This window comes from Dysidea avara, chromosome 10 (assembly GCF_963678975.1).
Source record: "Dysidea avara chromosome 10, odDysAvar1.4, whole genome shotgun sequence".
NCBI classification, from domain to species: domain Eukaryota; kingdom Metazoa; phylum Porifera; class Demospongiae; order Dictyoceratida; family Dysideidae; genus Dysidea; species Dysidea avara.
The window spans coordinates 22,249,375-22,266,352 of NC_089281.1; the positions used below are offsets into that span (position 1 = coordinate 22,249,375).

Below are 16,978 nucleotides of genomic sequence, written 5' to 3' on the forward strand. Positions count from 1 at the left end.
ATGAGGAAGTGCAGAAATGATTTTAGTATTAATTTCTCCTAGTTTTTTACTTTAGGTACTACACCTACCAAACCACCGCCCAATCGTTTGACCAAGTGCTAACATCCTCCAGAGGCTATCTATAATTTCCAAACACGGTGGTGCTGAAACTACCGGAAGGCTAAGTTTCATTGCTATTGGTCAGAGTTTCCCACCATTTGTAATTTTATTTGCCATGATTTATTTCTAATGCAGACAATTTCAACGTTGATGGACTAAAGGGAGACCTCTGTATGGCCAGATAGATATATACTAGTATTCAAAATGTTTTTGATCATATGTTAAATCCAACCAGGGAAACTTTTATAACTGGATGGCCACAGTTCATGCACACTATAATTTGAATGCTGTTGCAATGAAAAGTGAATGATGTTATCATTTATGTCCTAATACCCACACATCATGCAAAAAATGCAGCTACTATAAAGATACATCTCTGAAATACATTTGTAATTGCCAAGAGGGTTGTTAAGGCATACCTTTTCAGTGTAATCCCTTCAACGTAATTAGTAATTGTAAACAAGTTACACAGCCCTACACATGGGAGAACAAAATGTGAAGCTAATGTAGAGATCCATTTGCTTACTTCAACTCTTGGAGGTGTGGTGTGAAGATTATGGACAATTTTATTCTTATGAAATAGATGACACTCAGAACCATTGACTTTCTACCATAAATTAAGTCTTCACATTGCAAGCAAAATGAAATGGGATGCAAAGGAAGACAAAGGTATCTGTGGTTTGGAAATTATAGATAGCCTCTGGAGGATGTTAGCACTTGGTCAAACGATTGGGCGGTGGTTTGGTAGGTGTAGTACCTAAAGTAAAAAACTAGGAGAAATTAATACTAAAATCATTTCTGCACTTCCTCATGAATTGCCCTAGGACAACTGATATCCATAAAGCTTGGTCAGCTGGAAGCTGTTTACCATAACTGAAATTACTAAGCTTGCCTTGTACTTAAGTGTGCCTTATCTTATGCCACTACAAAAGAAGCACGTACTGTGGTTTGTAAAAATATCATTAAATGTGAACATTCGCTTATAGGTAGCTAGCCCATATAGTTGTATATTCAAATTATAGAACTGAGTGTGTGCTTAGTCATGCACATTTGTGCATGAGAAGTGTTTTGTATATTATATATGTATATCTCCATTTAGCACTGATTGCAATTGTTTTCATAATAGATCTCGTGTAATACCTGTGGTTGTGTAAAGCAATAAAACTGGAAGGGATTCGCTGTACATTTATGGTTAAGCCAGAGCATAGTGGGTTTCATAAGGTTGTTCCCCTTTTGTCCAGGTGCATGTATGTAGTTACATACTGAAACTGCTTTGCTCAGTTCATTGCATTCTGTTGTTGATCATCCTTTGTGTTTCCAGATGCCGTTTGCCTCCCATAGTTAGGAATCCATGAAATCACATGAAAAGTTTTTTCTCTTTTTTCAGTTTGTAAACATGATAGCTGGGCTGTACACACATCTGCTATAGAGAAATGCAAACATGCATGCTTCATTAAGTGAGAGTCTATTGTCCATTTCTTTCTCTCTCTCTCTCTTTTTTTTTGAAAATCTACATATATTCTTCTGCATGCAGATTTTTGTCTTATTCTAATTGTATAGCTAGAGTTCCCCAATACTTTGAAATATATGATGGACCAGAATCGCATATAGGGATGTTCACATGTACAGTACACACATGAATGAGCACATTGAATCACACTTGGGTCGTACTGTCGTAGTGATGGAAATTTAAGAATGGAATGAACTATATGTATTCGGTATGAAGGATAACAATTAAGGTGTAAAGGAGAAAAAAAAGGAACTTAAAAATATTTAGATCTGCACATAGCACACGGATACATTTAATGTAGGCACAGTGGAATGAGATGGAGATATTCCAGCTGCAGCATAAATGTGAGAAGTGAAAAAGAACTACTTTAACTACCCAAATTTCTTCCATTGCAAGTTTGTGGGTTTTAGGTGTATACTAGATCATAATCACTTTTGAAACATCTAGCAAAGCAAGCGAACTTCTTCTGTAGTGAAAGACTTCTGATACTACACTGTAACTATTGTCCTATTCACAATGTATGCACTAAAGTGCTGGATGGACTCAACACTGCTGGTTTGAGGCATACAAGGATCATTGTCTAACAAAGGACTGAATACCAGGATATATTGCACATGTTTGTTAAAATGATGATGACTAAAATTATGTAATTATAAAAATGCTGACACATAATTTCACTTTACTAAATAGATAACAAGAAGCAGTATTAAGTGTTAGCTTAATACCATCACTGCATGTGACTAGCATGTGGTTGACATTCTTGGATAGGCTGCTAAAATGAATATGCACCCAAAAATATCTACACAGTAAATTAAATCATTTTACAGAGATGGCTGCCTATGTATCAGCAAGCAGATCAGACATTTGAAAAAATAACCTTAACAACAAGTGACACTAAAGACTTGATTATTGCATTTACTCTTGTTTGGTAATTTTCTTTGTTAGATTTCTTTAACTTGAAATGTCCAGATTCCTTGGTGGTAGATTTTGCTATTAAATAATCATTGAAATTAGAACTAGAGTTATGATGACAAACTTATTTGAGCCCTAGCATACAACTATTGCATATACAGCATTTGTCTGACATGTATAAAACTGAAACTATAGTATCACATGTGCATTTTTATGCATATGGGTGCATTGTTGCTTAGGTTATATATATAATATAGTTTAATTTAATTGCAAAATACTGTGTATAGCTAGTTAGATAGCTTCTTCCTTCTTCATATATATGAGTCAGACAATTAAGTTAGTAGAACCTTAGGTGATATGTTAAGTCCCTAGTACTGAATGCAGTGGTGCCATTGGAGTTACAGTGGAATACAACGGAATGCTGTAACTACCTAAAGTTAAAATATATTATTTTTACCTGGGCGTATTATACTATTATATAATTACAGTGTAATCCATAAATGTGCAGAGAATTTCTACAAATGATAATACTACTAAGTATACATGAAATTGCCAAGGAGAAAACATCCTGACCACCTGGCAGACTCCTGTAAGTGTTCGAGCGTTAATCGGATGGTTGCAGGTTCGAGGCTGCCTAGGTCCAATCATGGATTTTTTCTCCTTTCTCCACCTTTTCAAACACAGTTTCTGTAACAACGTTAAACAGGCTGTAGGACCAGGTGTCCTACAGACCTTCAGCACTTGTGCTGTAGAACCTTAATAAATAAATAAATAAATATGTCACTACAGGTGTGACAAAACAAATGATTCCCAGTTATGCAACAAAAGTGAACACTTGCATATCACTTATATAATCATATACAGTGCGATAGTACTGTATAGTAGGGACAGTGAAGGTTCACACTTCAGTTCCCATGAAAAGAATTGACCAAAAACCAGCCTCATGATACCTTTATGGCTCCTTGCCAGTATTTTTAGACATGATCAAACCCTAATTAGGTGATACAAAACACTTTCAGTAAGTTGTTATGAAATCTTAATTTTTTTATTGATAACTGACTTATGCCTTCAGACAAGCATAACACAATAAGGGTTAAGGTTGTGGGCTTGATTGCTTCAGGTGCTTTTTGGTACACTGCAGTATGTGTACAATGCACACACTACAGATACATTCTCTTCCTTTGTGACCCATTTCATTTTGCTTGCAGAGCGAAGATGTGATAGTCAATGGCTTTGTGTGTTGTCTATCCCATAAGAATAAATGGAAACTGTCCATAATTTGCACACCAAAGTTGAAGTTTTCAACACATATTGTACTTTGTGTCTAGGACAGTGTCTGACTGAATATAAATGAAACATCTACACTGTTGATTTGGAATTAGTATGAAGAGCATGCATGTTTTGTTCGCTGATATAGTCTTGTAGGTCTGGCACCATTGTTTCCTTTGATGCAGTGTTTAATAATGAATTATGTTATAAAAATGTAAGGAAAAAAGAAATCTTACAAACTAGTCCAGTGTGAACACAAAATAGCCCGCACAACTCAAGGCCTCTGCTACAATTTTCTCAGCACCCTAGTTCAGCTTTGTGACTACTGAATACACACATCAAACATCAGCTGATTGGCCCAGTGGTATACTACTGGTGGAGCAGTAGATGTCTGGGCTGGGCCAGTTTGGATCAGAGCTGAAATACTCATTAAAAACAATACATAATGTATTTTTTGAGGCTATGAATTGTTACAAAAAAAGCTAGTTATGATAACATGCACCTATTCTTTCCCTTGATGTACATATCACCTATTCTTTCCCACTATGAAGGCTTTAAGTAACAGTTGTATCATGGGCTTGAGTGATTTGCCTGATATGTACACCCAAGCTCGAGGGTTGTCAGGCCCGACAGCATGGGTTTACGTATCAGGCAAATCACAAGGGCACGTGATACAACTGATATGTGACATGCCAATTGCAGGCTAAGAGCTCTCGGGTGATTAATCACCCAAACCAATATGGGACCGACCACTGAATTTCCATCTAACAAAGCAAACCCTTTCTTCAGCTTCTGTTACAATACTATCACTGTTCTCTGTATTTCTCTGTTCACATTGTATGCTGGCACTGCACAGCTGGTCCATACTGAACAGTATACTTGTTTGTGGTATTGATTGCACAAGGATCATGGTCTTAACCTTGGAATTGATATACTACAACATGTTATACAATTGAAGAGTTACACTAGAAAGGACTAATTATAATAAGCCTTTGTAGTTATTGATAACTCTTCCAGTGTACCATTAAATACAGTCAGAACAAACCTTTTGATAAATTACAAGTGCATTTCAGATGCTTGGGCCAAATAGATGTATCTATATATAGTAGCTGCATTTCATGTGTGGTGTGCGGGTATGAGAACCTAAATGATAACATCATTCACTTTCCATTGCAACACCATCCAAATTACAGTGTGAGCTGTGACAATATAGTTATAATAGTTAATTTTACATGATATAAGAAATGGTAGGTAGAACCACCTGTACACCTACCAAACTGCTGCCCAACCATTTGACCAAGTACAAACATCCTCCAGAGACTACCTAATGTCCAAACACAGTGGTGCTGGAAAGCAAAAAAAAAAGGAGAAATTAATGTTAACAATTCATTTCTGCATTTTCTCCTTTGACAATTGAAGCTTAGTCAGCTGGAACAAATATATAACAAAATCAATTTGTTTACCATAACTAAAATCCTTGTACTTAAGTGTGCTGCCATTGTATACCATTACAAAGGAAGAAAATTCTATGATTTGTAAATATCACTATATGCAGGTGAACAGTCACCTAGAGCTAGCCCGTAACTGTATAATCAAATTATAAAACTGAATTCTATAAAGTGTGCTTAGTCATGTACAAATGTGCATGATAAGCGTATTTTATACTTTTGTATGTATATTACATGTGTATATTTCTCCATTTGGTACTGTTTTCATAATAGATCTTGTGTAATATTTGTGGTCGTGTACAGCAATAAAACTTGAAGGGATTCACTGTACATTTATGGTTAAGCCAGAGCACAGTGGGTTTCAAAAGGTTGTCCCCCTTTTCCCCAGATGCATGCATGTAGTTACATACTGAAACTGCTTTGCTCAGTTCATTGCATTCTGTGTTGACCATACTTTGTGTTAGCAGATGCCATTTACCTCCCGTAATATTATTTAGAATCACACGAAAAGTTTTTTTACAGTTTGTTAACATGATATGGCTGGGCCATACATGTATCTACTAGAGAAATCCAAGCATGTTTTTAACATGCTTCATCAAGTGTGAGTTCACTGATTTTGCATTTTCTTTTTAAAAAATCTATAAATTCTTCTGCAGATCTTTTGTCTTATTGTATAGCTAGAGTTCGATGTTTTCCACCAAATATTTTGTAATATATGAGAGAATTGCGTATAGGGATGTACACAGTACACACATGAATGAGTGCAATAAAGAGGGTTAGCTATCCTGACAAGCCACATGTAGCACATATCTTCAAGTGTCTCACAGTGCAATTAAAATAATATGACAGTGCATGCATGATGCAAGCAAGAAACTCTTATATTATTGTTGAGGTGTGCCACACAAAGTGCAATAGCCCCTTTATATTTATTTACCATTCCTGCATGGCTAGCACATTTTTTTTGTAATAACAATGCCACACACTGAATCATCACCAAGATCTACAAATAGTTTCAATTTCATAAACCTTACATGTTCTTGCACAACAAGTGTGATTAATTACAATGTCTAATACAAATAATGTTGATTCAGATGATAAACAGTGTACTACCATAATGATCAATACATAATTATAATCATGCTTACACCATTTTATTGTTCAAACTCAACGTACAAAGTGGGCCATGTATTAAAGCAATGATACAATATTGGACGGGAAAATGCATGTATTCTAAGGGAGCCAACTGTATTCATCTTAAATATGTCACTTTCCAATCCACTTCAAATAGCTTCAGATATTGAACATAGTCTAGTGTCAATTTGTCAAACACAATTTTTATGTAGATATTGTCCAAGCTTAGACTGGATTACAAACCTAGATAACAACAGAAATGATGTACTGCTGAAATTACTTATGAGGTAGCTATACAGTTACTTCTATTCTACACACTAATGCATTCCAGTGCATATAGTAAATGTGATGAGACAATATTCACAATTTGTATTGCAATTAGCCATATGATGGTTTGGGCACATGTGACTGATTGCTACTGATACAATTTTTTTTTCTGTGTATCAACTGTAATAGCCATTGAGCAGCAAATTAGCAAAAACAACAATTAATGTACAGTGAATTAGTGTTTCAGTGATTCTTTTACAAATTTGAATACTTCACATAAACAACCATGACAATGCCTCCAATTAAACTGCCAGAATGCTAATTTATTGATTAAAATCAATAAGAGTTTATTATTAATTTTGGCAAAAAATGTTATACTTTTAGTCTTCCACCTAAACACAATGCACATGTGCAATATTGTTTAAGGGAATTTTATGCAGACTTAGCTATACTATTGTTGCACATATTAGAGCACCCTAATAACACCAGAAGTGTATTTATAAGGTAATGCATATACCTGCAATGAGTGCACATGACCACTATACTATATTATGTATATTTATGAAATCTTGAGCTGTAACAGCTATCCTGTCATTCATCTGGTAAACACATGCTCAAACACATGCTGGCAGTCAAAAAATGAACAGATCATTAACTATTCTTTTAAATAGGCTTGTATTCCATTGAATGTGTGCTTTTCAAGGTAGCATTAGCCTGTTCTCTAGATATATTAGCTATGTAATATACTTGCTGTCTATACAATTAGTTCAAAGTAACATATAATTACAAATCTGCTGCATGTGATATTACAAGTGAGAATATGTGCACTATGCTGTCAGCAAATTTTAAAATATATGCACATAACTTTGTATACCTATGCGTAATCTCAGAAAAATGTCTAATTTAATTACTTGGTGCCACAAATCTGTTTCGTTAGCAAATCTGTTGTGTTTTCATCGAGTTACAACGAATCTTAAAAACTTTGTTTGCATGCAGTAATGTAATCAGGTAGTAGCTATATATGTATGGCTCAGACACGTATGTATGGTCCAGACACATATGTATGGCTCAGACACATATGTATGGTCCAGACACATATATATGGCTCAGACACAATTAGTCAGCTAGTGCCCTTATATAGGGATATAAAAAGAACACCTTTATATAGCCAAGCATGTGACAGGCATATTGTGTGGCATGTAACTATATATATATATATATATATATATATTATTGTTTATAAATACAGTATAAGAACATGTGTATATACAATAAGCATACAGCATTGCCATACAGTTGCGCTTTTGAAATTTGGTGATGCACATATTTACTATAATTATAATTATCTCTATGGTAGATTTTATAATAGAATTGTGCTGACTAGACTTGACTAGCATATTATATAGTTGTGCTTGATTTGGTCAATCATTTGGTAGTGACAGTGTTGCTGGTTTTTTGATGTAGCTTAGCATTTCATTTATGGACTTTTAGTGGTACTCTTTTGGGTCCCAATCAAGTTTGCTTTTGTCTTTTCATCCCTTTCATCCATGGCTAAGGACTTAGAGCCATTCAAACCTTTCATCCTTCTAATGGCTTTACATGTTGTACATTAAATACTTGAGCTATAAGTGCAGACTAATTAACATTAATTTTTATAAACCCATTCATCAAATCTGTATAAATAACACGTGATATGTAGTACTATACAAACATCACCAATATTGGAGAGAGCAGTTTGAGGTGAAAATGCTTTGCTTTGCTTTGTGCATAGTTGCTATTACTTCTACTCAAGTCTGGGTAAACAAGATTCTGCCTGTCTGTGCAATAGTGAAATTTATTTATGTTGGTTTAATATTAGGGAGCACCTAGTCAAGAGCTGAGTACTAATTCAACAGCAAGTACCATAGATAGAGAAGCATTTCAGCAAAAGTATTCACTTGGTATGTAAGTTACTGTTGGTATAAATAAGTAAAATCATGCATCTCTTCAGATGATGAAGATGTGATCAGATATTTGACAGAGATTGAAAATGCAAACAAATCTGGTGCTGGTGTGACATAAGTTGGTGATTCATTTGTGCCAATTGGCTTCAAAAACTGTGAAGATGGTCCTGTGCCATCAATACATCAACAGCATGTCAGCATGCTCCACTGGCCTCCCTTTCATAAATATACTTGTAAAGGATTATCCTGCAATGATCCATGGTGTCTGGCAGTTAAAACAGCAACAATATGTGCATGGGCTCTACATTACACCATTGACTATTATGAAGATGGTGAGCCATACGCCAAGTTGCATGGAATTTGGCAGGTATGCTATGAGACACATCTTCAATGTGATTGCAGGAAATGTGAACACATCACAAGTTCCTCTGAATGTGTTCAAACTGAACCATGTCCAAATGGTGTTGTCCCAAATACAGGCTTTTGTTATTGGAGACAGCCATCTGTCATAAGTAGCGATCCATCTGATGTGATAGCTGCTGCTAATGGCAATGGACTAACAGGAGTAACAGGAGCTTGCAATTGCTGCCACCCAAAATCCTGTATCGAGCCACTGGAGTTTAATCCTGATACCTGTCAATGTGCATGCAAGCAGCTGTATTGTAAAATTTCACAAGTATTTAATGAAGCTACTTGCATGTGTGAATGTGACAACATCCAGCTTTGTGACAGTCTACACATTTGGAATCCCGATACATGTGAATGTGATTGCAAGTCAACATGCCTGCCACCCAAAACAGCACAAGATCTGGTCACATGCAAATGTGAATGTCCACCAATTGTTTGCACTGATCCTCCTCGTACAGTGCTAAATGATAATACATGTGAGTGTGAATGCCCACCAACACACTGTACAGATCCTTTAATATTAAATCCAACTACTTGTGAGTGTGAATGTCCTGACTGCCCCCCTGGTAGTACCCTAGACAGTGATACATGTGACTGTATTGGTGTCTGTAACCAGCAGCAGTACCATGGCTCTGATTATTGTGAAATGGTACACTGTATAGAAGACCCATCCAGAATGTGTGCCCTGACTGCTGGTGCAATATGTGAATGTCCTCCAGGTGAAAGCTCTAGATCTCGCAGAGAAATAACAGATCCTGGTGAATGTAACAACACTGCATGCCCAGACAACAACTCATTAAGATGCAAGTAAGTAGTATAAACGACTTATTATTATACCATAAGATTCTGTTAGGTTTTATCATTATCATAACCCATCTACTGGACAAGAAGGGTGTCAGTGTGATGATATCGATACTGCTACCAATACTGATGAAGATTGCTGCATTGAAAAACCATCTGCCCCATTAGGAGTGGACTGTAGTATCTATAATGCCCATGGATCTGATGACTGCAATAGTGTCTCAAATAGGGAGGCTTGTGAGTGGAAGTGCGATTGCTCTGAAATTGATGACCACGAAGCATGCATCAGAAGCACTTGTAAAGATTTCCCCACTGTTAGTTGTGAATATAGTCAAGTAACTGGCTGCTCTTGTCCGAGATGTTGTAGAGATCACCCAAACAAATCTGCTGTCTTTGATTGTTCTACACTTGACTCATTTGGCTCAGAAAGATGCAATCAAGTGTTAGGAGGGAATACCTGTCAGTGGACATGTCCTTGCAATGAGATAAACAGCCAAGATGCTTGTGACATGAGTACATGCATTGATGACCCAAACAGAAGGTGTCAATTTGATACTGCTGTAGGTGCATGCTTCTGCACATAAATCATTATTGTAAGCACCGAAACTGACTAAGCATATATATAATATTGCACACAAGCATTTTTATTCATGCCAGACTACTGTTTCACACTCGAAATAGTTTATATACACAACGATACACATATATTATTGATTGTGTATGGCATTAGGCCACTCCAAATAAATTCTCTGTTTCCCGTCCACCGCCCGCATCTGGTTACTGCCAGCTCTAAATATTCCATTATTCCGTATTCTTCCATTATTTTCCGGTTATTCTTGCATACTGATAGGCTCAATAAAAGCTATCTTGAAACAGTGTCAGCTCACGTGTCAGTAGTGCTATCAAGTCAGTACAAACTCCATGTTTGTGTTATTTTTGCAACTTACAAAGGAAGGAACAAACTTAAGCATGCTATTATGCAGCCTTTTTGGCAGTTCCAGGCAAATAATGGCTTGAAAAGCTAACCAATCTTATAATGAAATAATGGAAATGGACCACCCGCATACAAATATGCTTGAGTCCAGGATGGGAAACAGAGAATTTATTTGGAGTGGCCTTATATGAGCCATGGAAAATAGAAAGGGACCTTAGGGTGAGAAGTGGGAATTTATTATATCCCTAAAATATCTGAATAAGTGTAAAATTTTCACTGTTACAAAATACGTCATTACTCATGTTCTGTCCATTATATTCAAAAAAAATTTTCAGTATATTGCTAATGCATCAATGTATTTTTTTTAAATTACAGGAGTGGATAGTTACATATTTTAAATAATTGTGGCATTCTAATTAATGCACACTGCTTAGATGCTACATCCAATTTAAATAGTGCTGTTCATAGCTAGGGCTGCACCGATTCCACTTTTTACCGATACTTCAAATACCAAGTACTCAGCTGGGAAGTATCTGCCAGTACAAGTACCGATACCAAGTATCTTAAAGTAGCTACTTCTTATTGGATGACACTCAGAACCATTGACTTGCTACCATAAATTAATGTCTTCACATTGCAAGCAAAATGAAATGGGATGCAAAGGAAGACAAAGGTATCTGTGGTGTACATATACTGCAGTATGCCAAAAGACACCTGTTAGGCTGGAGCAATGTCTAACTGAAACAATCAAGTGCATAATATTAGCAGTTATTGCAATACATTAGTCTGACAACATGAGTCAGTCAGTCCAGTAGAAAGACCAGAAACCAGCCTCACAATCCACCTTCATGGTGCCTTGCTAGTATAAGATTTCTTGGCACCATCAAGCCCAAAAGTGCCTTCAGTGACCCAAAACACATCAATTTTGTCATGGAAAAGTGTAAACTTTAATTGTCCATAATATATAGTACTACTGGATTGTTTGATATATATATGTAAGTCACATGCAACTGTTCTGTTACATCATTGAATATCATTTGTTTGTCACACCTGTAGTGACAGAAGTTCTCTGCACATTTATACCATAATAGTACCATATAAGGTCTCCTAGTAATATATATATATATTTCACAGCTTGGCTGTTTTTGTGTGGATATATATATAAGCTATATTTTTCCTTAACTTCACCAGTTGTACCATTCCATTGTATTCTATTGTTACTCCAATGGCACACTAAATTCAGTACCTGGACAGCTGACTTAACTATCACCTACAACATTTTAGGTTCAGTTGTCTTATATACTAAGTGTGAAGAAGGAAGAAGCTACATATCTAACTATGTAGCTATGTATAACACTGCTTGAAGGTTCTTAGTTTACTAATTTTTAAGCTGCTTTGCTGTAGTTGTACCCAGTTATACTGATAGTAAAATGTCAGTAACTTTAAGTATATGGAACATAATTGTTTTACTAAGTTTTAAACTCTCAGTAAAACATCAGTGAATGTGGGTTTACTGAAAAACTACTAAAATAGCAAACAATTAATTGTTCCACATACTGGGGATATACCACTCTAATAAACTAAGAAACTTCAAGCAGTGTGCACACACATGCAACAAATATTCAGGAGTAAAATCTATCACCAAGTTTTACTGAATTATCAGGAATTGGCATTTCAAGTGAAATTCCAACAAAGAAAATCAACAAAATTAATGTGAATAAATGCAGTCTTTAGTGTCAGTTGTTAAGGACATGCATGCATAATTTTTCAAAATGTACTGGTTACTGATGCATTCATACAAGATGCTCTAATTACTGTGTGGATGCTGTTGGGTGCAATTTCATGGCTTGTGGTCATATAGCCCATCCAGGAAAACACACCACATGCAAGTCACATGCAGTGATGATAACACTGTTTATTAAGCTACTACTTCTATTATGAAATTATGTGTCAGTCTAGACACAGAATTTCTATTAGTGACAACCAATTATCAGGATTTAGCTCCCTTACTGTAGTTCAGATACTATATAGTAGCTCTTGTGACTGTCATAATGTACTTTTCATCATCATCATTAGCTAGCTACACTGTATATTTTTTTGTAGTACAAATATCTGCACCATGATTCTTCTCAGTTCCACAGTGCCATATATTGCCACTTACACTGTCTAACCACCTATTTATATTTTTCCAGTGTTGATATATGTACATTTCACAATTTTAACACAAATTAGAAACAAAATTTACACAAATAATACAACCAATTAATGTTACAGCATAGTCATTGGCAATCATTCATCATTATGATTATCCATTTGGTTTCACATGGGGTACTTTGAGATAATAAGTCACTCTCTAGAGTTCCTATGGATACATATGCATTAAATTGACAAGGAGAAAATTTCCTGACCACCTGGCAGACTCCTGTAAACGTTTGAGCATTAATTGGTTGGCTGCAGGTTCAAGGCTGCCCAGGTCCAGTCACAGATTTCTTTTTCTCCATTCTCCACCTTTTCCAAACACACTTTCTGTAACAACTTTACATGGGATGTAGGACCAGGTGTCCTACAGGTCCTACAGACCTTCAGCACTTGTGCTGTATAGCCTTAATAAATGAATGCTTATCAATGTTTTTTGAGATCATAAACCAGTTTAGCCATATTTAGCAGTATGAACAAATGACACCATAATGACACCAATGGTTCAGGTTTTCAATTTTCAGTGGTAGTTGGCAAATTGTATTTGAAGGCTTTAACATGTGACTTCCCTTAGTTTTTCTTTCTTTTTTTTCCTACTCTTTCTTCAAATTATTTTGCTCTATTCTTGTACAACTACATAGCATTCTGCACTTGGTTGAAACTGTTGATCTTGTTGCTCTAGTATTTGTAGCTTCGTTTCATGTTGGTGATGAAAATTGTACTTTATTCAGCATTAGGTCTTTCTATACTTAGCTACAGACTATAAGTTTATCAAAGAATTGGTAAGGGGGACACAACAAGAAATGCACTTGGTACAAGAAACAGGAGTGAGGATTTTCAACTTCATAAGCTAAATAGAATAATTAAATACAATTCTGAAAGTAGTGACAGCTTTATAGATCACTTGATTGTTCTATTAAAGTATCTGAGATACACCAATGCTATTGACATTACCAAAGAAAAAAGTTGAATCTTTACTACAATAAGTTTTTCTCAGCTGCTAAAATAGATTGTAAAACTGGCTTGTGACAGTGTTAGTAGTATAATGGCATATCAGCATCAATGACACATTTAAACATGAGCACTGAAGCTGCCAAACACCCTGATTCCCAAGGCCATTCCTTAGGCTTGGATTATCACAAATATCAATAAAGCTGAGGGATCCCCACAGCCATCACAGCAGAAAGACAGCAATGCACAGGATGTCAATGCAACAATAGACAACCCAATTTGAAAATCTAGAAGGGTCACATTAGAGAGTAGGATTGACAACCAGTGTAAAAGGCTCATCCATTTATAGCCCAGTATTAGCCCACTTATGATTTTTACATTGATTGACATTTATGTGCTAGTCAAAAGACCAAAAATTACTACATGCATGGTGAATTACAACTTTTTTGCTATGGTTTAAAGATCCTCACTATCATGTATGAACTGAATGATGTAAACGTGCTTGTAACTCAATAAGTATAATTTTATCAGCTATACACCTATACATTTAAAACTGATGCCTGAAGCCAGGATTATCATGATGCAACAAATTAAAATATTGTTTTGAGTCAGTTACTATATACCACCAACAATCCTTAAGTTTAAAATTATTCACATACCACAGCTACAAAAAAAAGCTATTTGGCTAAACTATTCTAGTGAGGATCAAGTAAGAACAGATACTTACTATTTATGAAATTTAACTTTCCCACAGACTAAACCTCCTGTGAACAGTTACTGTTACTGAATATTATTTTGATTACATTTTCCTGACAGTAAATTATGAATGATCAAGTTATATACATAACATTTAAGGGTATGTACATGATGTATATACTACATGCTCTGAAACCCTATATTACTATCATGGTTAACACTCCACAGTAACAGCAGGTGAATTGACTACAGTGGCATTTCCTTAAGTGGAAAGGTATTTTTGGGGGAATGCTTTTCTGTGGCAGGATGACACCCAAGCATTGGTTTGTTGCCATTGTTATCACGACAGATCATTTGAGCTAGCTATGAGATATAAAAAGATTAGCTTGCAAGGTATATAATTAAAGCGTAATTTGATGTGGTTTGCGAAACTGCCCATTAGGCTTCTCCAGGCAGACGGAGCCCTCATACACCATTCTTTTCTTCCAATTCCAATCACAATTACATGTGCAGATGTTGACACATGATTTGCTTATTTATCGCTTCAACACACATAGCCGAATGGACTATTCTTGTTTTTTATCCTATCATGCCCTTGTGTAAATAAAGGGATAGTTCTCAGCATATGGTCAAGCAAGTTTAATTAATTTAGCTTATTAAATAGCTATGCAGCAGGTGTCATGCATTTTATGGAAAAGGGTAACTTGGGGAAGGTAGTCAATGTATACATGTATGGGATTATATTATATGAAGTATACATCCTTGTGTACATATGTGTTGTAATGTATGCGTATTTTTTGTCTTGGCATAACTAATAACATGAGTACATGAGTAGCTAATGATATGTAAAGTCTTTGTTTTAATATAGAATGTTGTTGCAGTTTACATTTAGCATTATAGTAGCTATACCATTCTTCATGGACCATCCTCACATGTTGTGAATTGCATCCTTTGAAACTATTTCTATATACAGTTAGTTACATATGTATAAGAACTCAGCTCAGTCAAATAGACTTTCAGTAGTTATTGTTATAGCTACAGGAGTCTCAGGAACCTTAATTAATGGTAGCTGAGACACTTGCAGGGCTGCACTAAAAGACATGTGGATGTACCACCAATCCAAATATTGCAAAGCTTTAGCATCATGATATTATGAACTACTTCCCGTGAAATGTCAGAATAATGCAATGAAAAATTCTGCCCAATTTAGTTATATTATATTATTGTCACATCATTTTAAACTACTGTTTACAACTTCTAAAATGCTATATAGCATTTAGTTGGCATTGTTAGAAAAATGGTAGACAGGAAGCTGCATGATTTTGTTAATCGGTGGTAAGCCGCAAGTTTTTATTGTCATCTCAAGCATCTTAACTGCCTCTAACCCATACCAGTAAAAGGCTCCCTTTTGTATACTACAATACCAATATAGCTAGCAGAGGTTGATTTTATGTCAGTGTGTGTCTCTCAGTTGAGTTGAGTTTAAGTCTATTATAGAGGCTTTTGAATTTAGCTACCCATTAACTCAGCACATTCAGCCTACTGTGCTAGTTTTAATGCTTTTCATTTCCTTTATGACAGTTAACACTGTGCCAAAACTACAATTAGTTATTATGGAAATAAATCTCATGAATGATATGAAGAATTGCTCTATTATGTGGTACACATATAACTTAAACCATGATTTTCCTTACTTTGGCCCCTTTTCTGTTACACCTTTTCAGCTATAAGTCACTAAGTCTAAGTCCCTGCAATTAGGTTAGGTAATCCTAAGGTTGCAGCACATGTTGCTGTCAGACCTTCAGTGCTGGTCACTGTAAAGCGCTAATAACAATAACAATAACTGAACTTTAGTAATCATCACAACAGTTGTACTCAGTTCTGACCATTTCCCTCCATTGGCATATGTACAATAGCTCAAATGGACAATTTTTTGGGACTTTATTTTTTGTAGAGGAGCTTCTACAAGATTCTGTCAGTTTTTCTCTGAAATTCTACCTATTGCGCTAGCAATTATTATATGCTGGATGCCTTTTGCCTTCCTGCTATGTACTAAAATTATGCAAGCATGTAGACTCAAGCCTATTGTGTGTCTGACTCTGAAACATGTAATTAGTTATGCGAAAATAATGAAGGGGAAGTATTAATTTACTAGTTTTCAATGTCTATAGTTGGACTGTATACAGTCATGGCATTTTAGCAATCTATTCAATCTTAAAAATTGCAGCCAATGAATTTTGTGATGATATTATGAGCAATATAGTTCCCTTCCTGCTTATGACATAATTCCCCCATTTTTCCAAATTAAAGTTTATGTTACAGTTTTCGCACATTCCTTCTTTTGACTTCCTAAACCCTGCAACAATGAGTATGTGAAGTTGTGTATGAATCAATTGCAATTTTTGCTGTGCTT

At 35.6% G+C, this 16,978-nt stretch overlaps 1 protein-coding gene across 1 annotated transcript; it reads left to right on the forward strand.

Moving 5' to 3' along the window:
• The first annotated feature begins 8,769 nt into the window (after nucleotides 1-8,769).
• On the forward strand, nucleotides 8,770-10,517 carry LOC136268312 (balbiani ring protein 3-like). The gene is made up of 2 exons (XM_066063613.1): nucleotides 8,770-9,794; nucleotides 9,841-10,517. The coding sequence occupies exons 1-2, from the start codon at nucleotides 8,779-8,781 to the stop codon at nucleotides 10,370-10,372; spliced, it is 1,548 nt and encodes a 515-aa protein (XP_065919685.1). The 5' UTR covers nucleotides 8,770-8,778; the 3' UTR covers nucleotides 10,373-10,517.
• Nucleotides 10,518-16,978: the final 6,461 nt, after the last annotated feature.

Excerpts from the sequence above, each read along its gene's own strand:
- LOC136268312 (XM_066063613.1), top strand. The coding sequence starts at position 8,779 with ATGCTCCACTGGCCTCCCTTTCATAAATATACTTGTAAAGGATTATCC. Across the intron at positions 9,795-9,840 it reads AACAACTCATTAAGATGCAA|GTTTTATCATTATCATAACC; the intron begins GTAAGTAGTATA and ends AGATTCTGTTAG.